This window comes from Cephus cinctus, unplaced genomic scaffold (genome assembly GCF_000341935.2).
Source record: "Cephus cinctus unplaced genomic scaffold, Ccin1 Ccin1_scaffold1043, whole genome shotgun sequence".
Classification (NCBI taxonomy): Eukaryota; Metazoa; Arthropoda; class Insecta; order Hymenoptera; family Cephidae; genus Cephus; species Cephus cinctus.
The window spans coordinates 868,451-879,016 of record NW_014333574.1 but is presented as its reverse complement, the minus strand read 5'-3'; the positions used below and the strand labels follow the sequence as shown (position 1 = coordinate 879,016).

Genomic DNA, 10,566 nt, shown 5'->3' with positions numbered 1-10,566 from the left:
TTTTTAAGTTCTTTATAAATCAATTTTTCTATTGCCACCACTTTTTTTACATTATAATGTTCGATCAGTACTTATTAAAAGAATAGTAATGCCATTATTCTAAACATTTGTTTTCAGTTACAGTTCAATACAGTTTTCATCATGATCAAGCACGTTTATTCATTAAAAATTTCATGCAAGAAAATCGTAATTAGAGACGTCTTCAAATTGTTGATTCTGTGGATTTCCAGGAGCCATTAATCTTGTGGACATTTGTCCTCTGGGACCAACCATTTGCTGCTGCATTCCCAGAACTTGCCTATATTGTGGTTGCTGCTATGTAAGAAATAATAATACGGTGATATATCAAGTATTTTGCTTGAATCCATTATGTAATCAAAAATAATTTCTATTTATACCTGCTGCAACAGGTGACGAAGACCAAGATTGTTGGTCATTACGGGTCGCATCATTCTCTGAGTATTTGGCTGCTGCCCAGCCATGCCGGCGCCAGGATTAATTCCTCTTTGTGCCTGTTGTGCCTGATTAATTTTAAGATTGTATCAAATTAGTAATCACAATACACCTCCAAACTCGATAACATTTATACAAAACACCTAGTTTACCTCGAGTTGTTGTTTAAATTGCATTTCTTGCTGCTGAGCAACTTCAAGGTTTTGTTGAATCTGCCAATGAACAGTAACAGATAGAGTATAATCTTTTAGTAAGTAGGTTGTATAAAATTCCAAATTAGTTAGTTAACATACGTTTACTTCCAGCTGTGACTTGTATTGTGCCTCCTGTTGCTGTGCAGCTTCAAGCGTTTGTCGCAATTGTTGTATCTTCAAAAGGTTTTGTTGCCTGGCCATTTCCAAATCATCGTATGGCGGTCTCTGCTGTCCCATCATTCCTGGTCCTGCGCTTACTTGCTGGGGTCCTGACATGCCACTAGCCTGATAACAAAATACATTCTCTATGGATAAATGTAAAAACTTATAAGGTGTAATAAAAGATTATTCTCCTAAATCATTTTGGATTAATATTCCAAATTAATTTCTACCTGCATGTTAATTTGACCCTGTGGCCCACCAGATGTAGTTAATCCTTGCTGAGGTCCATTTGTTGAAACAACATTTTGTGTTATTTGACCACCACCCATAGCCATAGTATTCGTCTGCGACATAAGAATCCCTTGAGAAATTCCGGAAGTCGGTAGCGCACCAGAAATATTATTTCCCGGAACGTTTCCGGCCTGCAATATTCACATTCTACATTACTATCTTAATCTTTCCAAATGGAACAAATAGTAACTGTTCGCTAGTTTCAATATTGTTAATTGGATATGTTTTTTACCTGTCCCTGTCGAATAAGAGCTTGTGTGCTTTTCTGATGCTGAATAACTTTCCGAAGTCGATCGACAAAAGCAGTTTGATCGTTTGGAATGAATCCTAAATAAGCTCTTTTCTCAGCAGTAAACAATAAAATGAGAACTTTTATGTCACAGGGTGCTGGTGATGGCATCGAAGTAAAATGAACACACCCAGCCTGCAATTTAATTTAACTTAAATCAATTTCAAATGTGCAGATTATTATGAATTGATCAAATTGAATACTCACAAAGCCGGAACTCATGACCTTTGTCAAAGACTCGAGAGCTTCACATGGACTTGGATGAAAGAGAACAGATTTCGAGTTTTTCAAGTAAGCTCCGCCAATATTTCCTATCAATTGCTTCGGCATTAGTTGCATTATTAGCTTCTGTGGCCAAGATTCAGCTTTTCTGCAATTGTTTAAGATAATACTCTTACTAGTTTATGAATCTAAACTATTGGTAGAAGTGCTCTTAGACTCTGCTAATAAAAAAAACGTACAGTTCCGGTTCGCCGTCCTTCAGATTCGCTGACACTTGACAAGGAACGTGACGAGTTTGCTTTTGAGTATCCGTAGGATTTTTTGCCTTCTCAATCCATTCAAGAGTTCCTTGCCAAATAGTCTGCCGAGTAGTGGCCATCTGTTGTCCAGGAACAGGACCACCGGTGACAGTACCCTGTAAAAATCCGGCGATGAAAGCGTAATATGATTCCACAATCCGTTACCACACTATTATATTAAACTCTAGAATTTTACCTGTGGTTGACTATGTGGAATCTGGGGAGTCACCGAAGATACCGATGAGGATGACTGTGAAGCTGTGACTGTCTGCTGGACCTGAGTTGGCACCGATTGGCTCACACCGGAAACGGACAGCTGTGGTCCAGCTTGGCTTTGTGCAGGCTGACCAGCCATGCCCATGGACGCCTGTTGCTGTTGTGATTGTTGTTGTTGTTGTTGCTGTTGTTGTTGCTGCTGCTGCTGCTGTAACTGCATGGTAAGTCGTAATTGCTGCTGCTGCGTTAACTGTTGCTGTTGCTGCTGTTGCGTATTGCCGGCCATTACATTCGTACCTCCTAGATTGAAATAAAACGAGATCGCTTAACAAGAGAGATTCATTGTGGAAGTAAAATTGATAACAGAAATTATTCATCGGAATAAAGTAAAAATAAGTAATTGGTTGGTGCGCACTACCGTCCATCCTCTGGCCAAATGGCGATACGTTAATCCCCAGTGAAGAGGGTGGTTGTGTTAATTGAGCGATGAGAGCACTGCTCTGTGGGTTCGGTTGGGCCGTTGCACCAGGTGCGATAAACGGTGGCCTGAACCATCGTGGATGAGCAGCACGATTATTAATCGTGTTTGGAGGATAATTTGGTGGCGCAGCAATTTGAGGACTAAATGGTGGACGGCCAGCTGTCATTGGAGCAACCATGGGTGGTGCAACTGGCTGATGCACCGAGGTGATATTTTGTGCTGGGGCCTGATTCCTGAAGGTTGTAGGCTGATTTTGCGCTGGTTGGGCGATACTTTGAACAGCTTGATTTGGATTAGGACTGTCATTGCTCTGAAGCGGACTTAATGGAATCTGAACATTGGAAGGTGCTGGCACATGGACACCTGGTGTCGGGGATACTGGTGTCTCCTTTAGATTATAATTACGTAATAAGACCAAGTGTCTCGGATCCTTCGCATAATTTTTTGTTTGAGAAGACTGCAAATCTCCTCCAGCCTTCTCGAATAATTTAAATAGAGCAGGTATCTTTCGTGGTGAAAGGATTGATAGGTTGATGTTCCTCTAGAAAAAAAGATATATCTCGTTCTTATTATATTTATGTTTACTCTTATTACAAATAAAAACTTTTATTGGACGAAGATGCGTTACGATTGAATTACCTCTTGGAACAGTCCAGCTAGTTGCTCCACAGTATGCCCTGCAAACTTGTAAGATTCCTGAACCACTGTTTGGTACGGGGGCGAATTGCATAATAAAATGCAGTGCTTCTGCGATGCTGTGTTTGGTTCTCGTCGTAATTGCAAATCTTCAAAGCATTGTAAACCTGTTGCAAGGCCCTCTCCAATATTTGCATGAGACTCTCCCTTTCCTCCCACCATTCTAAAGGTAGTAATATAATCCAATGTTATGTCAACATTCTAAGCATATGCTCACATTAAAAAAAATTAATAAAACGTACTCTAGCTTTTCCAATGTCATCAAAAGTTTGTGAGGATTTGAGTAAGGACCATAGGTTCCTGTACAAGGAGCTGGTAGACAATCAGCAGCATGATACACAACAATTCCATAAAGTGTTGTACTGTTCTATTATTGGGACAAAATAATTTAATTTTATAAATGAGTTTTCAAACTAATGATTACAGTGCCAGTATATTAGTGGCGTTAAAAAGTACTATTATTAATTTTATATAAATTACCTCTGAAACATATTCACGATCCTCTATTCCACCTTGACTAAAATATCTGTAAAAAAATTGTATTTAATATAATATATAAAACTAAGTATAATAATAGTAAATTAGGATAATGTGGCACTCACTCCAGTGTAGGAATAAGGTAACTGGTTCTCAGATCGTGAAGGTACGCACCATTAACTGCGGTACCTTCTATAACAAATATCACATCAGCCTGCATCCCATGCTCTATTGGTCCTGCGACCATCTTAAATATGATTGACTGTTAATAAACACCTGTGGTCAAATATGAAATTCAGTATCAGACAAAATTATAACAATCTTATGAGAGAATATAATCAACTGCAAACAAAATAGTATGTATAATGAAATTGTATTGCAATAATCAGTCTCTGGACTATTGCCAGATGCAATGAACTTACTTCTCTGTAAGAACATTATGGTTGAGCATCAGAGATAAAAAAAAACCCTTACCCATAACACTAATTATTTAGAATCTTTAATATTGTTAGGGTGTCTCAATTACTTAAGTTTGAGCTCTGGAATCTATCACGAGACACAAATGCTTTAAATATAAGAACTGTTACAAAAGTCATATACAATACATATACAATTGTTTTTATGTCAAGAGATCAAAATGATTTTAGACGATAACAATATAATTAAAGGAAACAATTAACAATTACACATTCCATACACTCGTATCACCCTAAATCCTCTAAACACAACTCACTCTGCCATTGCGCTTCAATATGCTTCGCACTGTAGTCGGAAAATATGTAAGTAAACCGGAATACTTTTATACCGACTGCCGGAAAAGAGATTATTTCTATACCGATTGTAAATAACACGATTATCATCATAGTACTAGAAGACTTTAACAGATGACAATAGCGAACAAGTTCATTAGAAAATCGGATTCATAAAATTTAACCGTAGTTGACGAATCCAGGATAAACCAACGAACTGCAAGGAACTTCGTTCAGTAGTGAATGTGAAGTGTTGTGAGAACTTTCTTATTCATCGTTGTTTTTCTTAGATCTTTCAATCTTTCTCTAAGAATTTTTTTCTTGTCAATCGTCTGTGTATTTCTAATTTAATACTTGTGCGGCGTGCTAATTTAGAAAAAGGAGAAATTTGCATTCTTCGTTACCAAGCAATAGCGACAGAGTATTCTAAGATCTACGATGCAGTATTTTGTGTATTTTTAACCTGACAATGAACGAGGATAGCATGCCACAACGGGGTCCCGATCCGCTCGAGATTGCCCATGGTGTTTGCACAAACGAGAATGATATTCTACCCGTTGAGGAACACGAACTAATTGACGTTTCTGCTTTCAATTTCGACGATGAAGAAAGATGGTACAGAAATATCACTATTTTGAATTACAAAAGAAGTAGAGGGCTTGGTCATTAGCATTTTAAACGATCATGACTGATCATGACAGTAGCTTTGTAATGATCAGCAATTTTGTGCAGTATCGAATTTGGTATTTTATAGTATAATTTTAATAAATTATATATCAGTTGGCATACTTACAAATATTGTGAAAAATGTTTTTATTATTTGTAATTACAATATTTAAACAAACTTAAATATGTGCATTTAAATATAGTTAACAAACCTTTTCAGGTAATCATTTCTTTGGGAGTAAGGACATATGGCTTTATACGATTCTTTTCTTGTTATAGGATAATGCCTTTAATATTCTTTCTTTTCAGGTTGTATGTCTCCAGTCAGCATTCGGGCGATTCGGCAATACAGGATTTACGCGCATGGTTGAGAGGTGAATTTGATCAGGATTCAATAGAGTCTGATACAGGTGAGAGCAGTTCATATCCCATGTTTAAATTAGTCATATGCATGGAGAAGTATCTTACTGGCATATGAAATGATTATCACATTTATAATATTCCTGATGTTACTATTTCTGGAGATTGTTCGGATACAGTCTACTCCTATTAATCTAACTGTATATTGTAGTTCTTGGTCCGTAGAATATTAATAAGTGCAACACATTGAATATGGCTGTCAAATGAGTTCTTGCTGTTGTGCATTCTAAATTCAATAATAAATGATATATTTAATTTTTATTGTTTTTCTCTTAGCTGCCAAACCTTCAATCGACACAAGAACTTTTACCAGGCCAAAGAAACGTAGTAGTAGGATGAGCTTTGAGTCAATAATGGAAACTCTTAGATCAACACCCACAAGTTTATGGAAATTGCCAAATTCATACCACGACCTACAGGTTGGTATTTTCAAAGCTGCCTTATTTATGTTAATAATGTAAAAAACAACTGCAGGTTTTCCTATTGAATATTTAAACAAAACTTAGTGCTATATTTATCATTATATCTTGGATGAAAGCAACAATGTCTATGTAATTTTTTTCTTGAAAAGCACACTGAAAGTCAACATGTTGACATAATCATTACTTACTTAGTTCTCAATTCTTTTCTTGAGTCATACGTTGCAATAACAGCGTGAAATTATGAGTTCGTTCAAAATACCTGATTGCTAAAGGCGTTTGAGTCACAAGAATCTTCATGAAGTGATGGAACATGATTAGATTGTGGTTACTTAAATGGCCACCAGTAAAGTATAATAAATCCTAGAGAACCTTTTGTTATGAGTCATTGCAAAAATAGTTATAATATTTACATCTTTGTTACTGGTGGTAAACTGGACATCACGTTTTTCAAAGAATATGTGGACTTAGAACAAGCATAAGTGAGAGGTAACAATGATTTTTTGTGTCTTCAGATGAATCAGAATCCAATTGTGCCACCCAGAAGGGAAACAATTCCTGCAATGTTAAGACTGAACTCTGCGTTCACAAATAGTGTATTGCCGGAGAATAGTGCAGGACAGGAAAGTCTCGAGGCTTTTTTAGATAAGTCTCAATCGAAAGGAATTGATTCATTTATCAATATGACGGAGCCGGAGTTCAGTGATGAACTGATGAGCATATCACAACCCTCTGACATGAATTCATCCATTCTGTCAGTTGCTCAAACCGATAAAGACTTCAGTAGTCTGGAAGATTCGCAAATTCTAACTGAATCAATGATGAAAACCAGCATGTTCGAGGCAAGTAATTTCGGAAAGTTCGAGGACACGTTCCTGACAAACAAGAGCGTCGACTGCGATAAGACGTTGTGCAACAAGATAAAACATGATCCTATGAAAAAAATTATGAACGCAACTTTCGATGCTCATTCTGAAAATCCTGTATTATCTATATCAAAAAATTCTCTACCACTAAGGTTAGAAAAATTTGATCTGAATTGTACATCTTCTACCATTGTTGAAAACCAGCCACTGAACACATCAAGTGACGTATATAAAACATATGACATCAGAAAGGAGAGAGGCAAGAGCATAGGTGGTTTCAATGATTCCTACAGGACTTACAGTGTCAAGGACAAGAGTCAGAATCGGAGAGACATTAGAGGATCAAACTATTTGAATGATACTTATCGTGCCAGGGACTTGGATGATTCGCATTTTATGAATGGTTTGAGTGATCAGTTTCAAGATTTGAACATTATGAATAATACTTATATTGGGAGGGATGTACCGGAGGAAACATCCCGCGCAAATAGAATGATAAATTGCTTGAGTGATCGTTATCAGGCGTCAAATTTATCACTGATAAATCAAAATCGTGATTTGAACAGTCATAATGATACGTTCCGGGATCCCAAATGCTTGAATGATACTTATTGTGAAAGAAATTCTTTATCAGAAAGGTCTCAGGTGTCTGGAGTGCCAAATTGCTTAAACGATACTTATCAGGCCCAGAATGTACAGGTAAAAGGTCCGTTGCGGGGGTTCAACGATTCACACGACGAAATTCATCAGGAGTCGACCTGCCTGAACGACACGTATCGCACCGAGAGTTTACGTACCGAACCTTCTCAGGCGCTGAGAGTCACAAACCGCTTAAATGACACTTACAAGGATTGGAACTCTCCTAAAAGGAAAGAGACCGTACCGGGGAGAAAATCTTTAAGCACATTAAATGACACTTATTCTAATTCTAATGCCATGGCTGATGGAAATAGGGGTATGCTTTCAAAATGTTTGAACAATACTTATCGCGCGGAAACGCAAGATTTTCAAGAATTGGAAAATGATTTGAGTCATGTAGTTGACGAAAATAGGGCTTTAAATAATTTACCTAAACAACAGATTATGGAGCATTTAGAATTTACCCCGGAGAATCTGATGAACGCGACATTCAATGGGCCAATGTCTCTTCGAAGAGAATTACTGGAGGAGGTTCAGAGGAGTTCTGCAAAGACTTCCGAACATATTCCGAATAGATTTAATACATATCGAAAGAGTCCATCTCGCACGCAGAAATCACCAAATTCAGGAAGCACCAACTTACTGGTGGAAAGTGAAAAATTGGAAAATCTCGTAGTCGAGGATACTCTGAGCTGTGATACCGTAGGCACTCGCAAATTGTCTACTGAAGAAAATGTCTTTAAAGTTCCTCAAGAAGAGCCAAAGATATCGAAAATAACGAATCAGAGTGCTAAGACATCCGCTACTCTCGACACAATGAGCAATGAAGGAAAACAGCAAATGAATTCCTTGTTCGCTAAGTCGAGCAGGAAACTACGATCGCCCAGAGTCTTGTCGAAACTTCCACAGTTCCTGCAGAAGTCGAATCCCAATTTGAAATCATTGCCGATGACGAAGACGCACAGTGGGCTTACCTACGTTAAGGGTTCACAACCGAATCTCGCTTTCCCAATGGGCAGGACGAAGAGTGGCTCCGAACAGAGACTCATGGACGTTACGAGAACCACGGACGATTTCCTAAAGAAGGCTGCAGGATCTACCGAGAGCATCGAGAGTACTCAGAGTGCTCATAGCGCACCGGATTTGGATGATCGCTTGAGTGTATGTTCAGATAGCAGTCATAATTCCTATAGTGTTCGTGGGATGAACATCGAGCAACTTCAAAACATAGCCCGTATGCAGGAAGAAAGTAAGTTTCATTATTCATTGTACTTGAAGAAGAACATGTTTACGTTAGTTTTGTATCTTGTTCACGATATAATATATATTGATAAATAAATATGTGCAAGTACATAGTAATAATAGCTTACATTATTTATTGTATGTTATTCAATTCAATCCGGATTTAACTCGTTCGTACTCAAGATTTTAGTGTGTGATGTAAATAATTATATAAAATACACTTTCTGAAGGTCTCAAACAAATTTCAACGCCGAAACTGAATAAACGTATTTTGGAAAATGCCTGGATTGCTCCAGGTAAAGATAAGAACCTTCCATCACCGATAAGAAAGATCTCAACCGAAAGAATGGTCGGCGAAAATATATCACCTGATAATATGGGTTTAACTCCAAAAACAAGCTCGCCAATTTACAGTCCAGAAGGTTCTAGTCAATCGCTGCATACGGCCGGTGAGAAAATTATTTGAACAAACGTATAATAATTTTAATTTCTTAATTACGAAAGGTAATAAGTTTCTAAGTGATTTAAACAGTGTAATATATTATCTGAATTAATTTTAGGCATCCAGCTCAACAATCAAACCTGCATAATTCCAAGCCATAATATTGATGAGGCGTCAAACAAAAAAGTCGAGGTAAGGAAATGGCTAATGCGCAAAATCGATAGAAAATACATCTATCTAGTTAAAATTACACCTTCTGATGTTATGAAGGTACCGCAACCTCCAAAAACCACAGTACCAGCAGAGAGTAAATCACGATTACGTCAGCCGACAAACTGGTCGTCATCGAGTCGGCCAACTGGAATCCCAAGACCAACGATGCGGCTAGTCACGCGACCAGTTACCAAAACTAATCTGGACTTGAGGAAGGGATTCTGAGAAGAGGAAAAACGAAGGATATGGATAAACGAAGAAGTAGAAGGAAAATCGCAAGGTAGGAGAGAACCACAGGCGATAAGGACTCCTTAAGACGAATTGTAAATATTTTAATTAGTCTCTAGCGAGAATTAAGAACAAGGAAAAATAATCATTCAAGGGACTCTCATTGAGAAGTCCCGCTAAACACGAAATGATGAAAAGTGATACATTGCGTGGAGGGATAAAAGAACGCAGGTAAATTCAGTATTAAGGAGCTTCCCTTACAATGTGAAATCATTAAAGGTCTTCTTGTGAGCCTTATGAATTCAATGGAAGTGTCAAAAGAAAGAAGAATGCGAGAATATGCGCGGTTGTTATTTATGCCAGAGTGTTCTGAGTATTCGTTTCGTTTATTTTGCTTCTTCGTTTACCCGAATATTGTTTTTCTCATTTGCTACTTGTCTCTCTAGCCATTTACGGCCGAAAGAAAAGCATATAGTAAAGATAGTGCATAATATAATAATTTAATTTCATTGCTAGCTCTAACGAAGCAAATTCAATACTCTTATAATTGCTCTTGCGCGATGCTATAATAATATTTAATGGTGGCTGATCACAGGTTGCGTATACTGGGCTCGTGACGCTGCTGATTTGCTTGGTAAAGCAATTCAGATGTCAGTTAGAAAATTGGGAGGTCGTTTTCTATGCCTTCGAACTCCGTTTTTCAGCTTGTATATTTATTTTTTTTTTTTTTTTTTTTTTTTTTTTTTTTTTTTTTTTTTTTTTTTTTTTTTTTTTTTTTTTTTTTCGTTCCACATAAGTGCTAATAGAATTTCTTTATCTGGCTTTCCGGGATTGTTTGTCTTTCTTTCGACTCTTTTTTTTTTATTGATCTTTTTTCCGAACGCGTAATCTCGTTTAGTCTT

At 37.3% G+C, this 10,566-nt stretch overlaps 2 protein-coding genes across 8 annotated transcripts; one reads left to right on the top strand and one right to left on the bottom strand.

The window, feature by feature from the left end:
* Positions 1–8: 8 nt before the first annotated feature.
* LOC107271870 (mediator of RNA polymerase II transcription subunit 25) lies at positions 9–4,573 on the bottom strand. 7 transcript variants are annotated; one of them, XM_015748389.1, is made up of 15 exons: positions 4,203–4,507; positions 3,906–4,056; positions 3,784–3,829; positions 3,546–3,670; positions 3,247–3,466; positions 2,542–3,148; positions 2,107–2,426; positions 1,851–2,026; positions 1,597–1,759; positions 1,333–1,524; positions 1,040–1,231; positions 747–932; positions 606–665; positions 399–521; positions 9–312 (listed from the first exon to the last, which is right to left on the bottom strand). In XM_015748389.1, exons 2-15 carry the CDS (start codon positions 4,025–4,027, stop codon positions 172–174), a joined length of 2,673 nt encoding a protein of 890 aa, XP_015603875.1. In that variant the 5' UTR covers positions 4,028–4,056; positions 4,203–4,507; the 3' UTR covers positions 9–171. The 7 variants fall into 7 exon arrangements, with proteins under 7 accessions (XP_015603875.1, XP_024944907.1, XP_024944909.1 ...); XM_025089141.1 differs by lacking the exon at positions 4,203–4,507 and adding an exon at positions 4,514–4,573 and having other exon boundaries at positions 59–315; XM_025089140.1 differs by having other exon boundaries at positions 59–315; positions 4,467–4,509.
* Positions 4,574–4,707: 134 nt separating this feature from the next.
* On the top strand, positions 4,708–9,927 carry LOC107271824. Its single transcript, XM_015748278.2, has 7 exons — positions 4,708–5,144; positions 5,505–5,605; positions 5,892–6,034; positions 6,550–8,788; positions 9,012–9,230; positions 9,342–9,415; positions 9,494–9,927. The coding sequence occupies exons 1-7, from the start codon at positions 4,999–5,001 to the stop codon at positions 9,659–9,661; spliced, it is 3,090 nt and encodes a 1,029-aa protein (XP_015603764.1). The 5' UTR covers positions 4,708–4,998; the 3' UTR covers positions 9,662–9,927.
* The last annotated feature ends 639 nt before the right edge of the window (positions 9,928–10,566 follow it).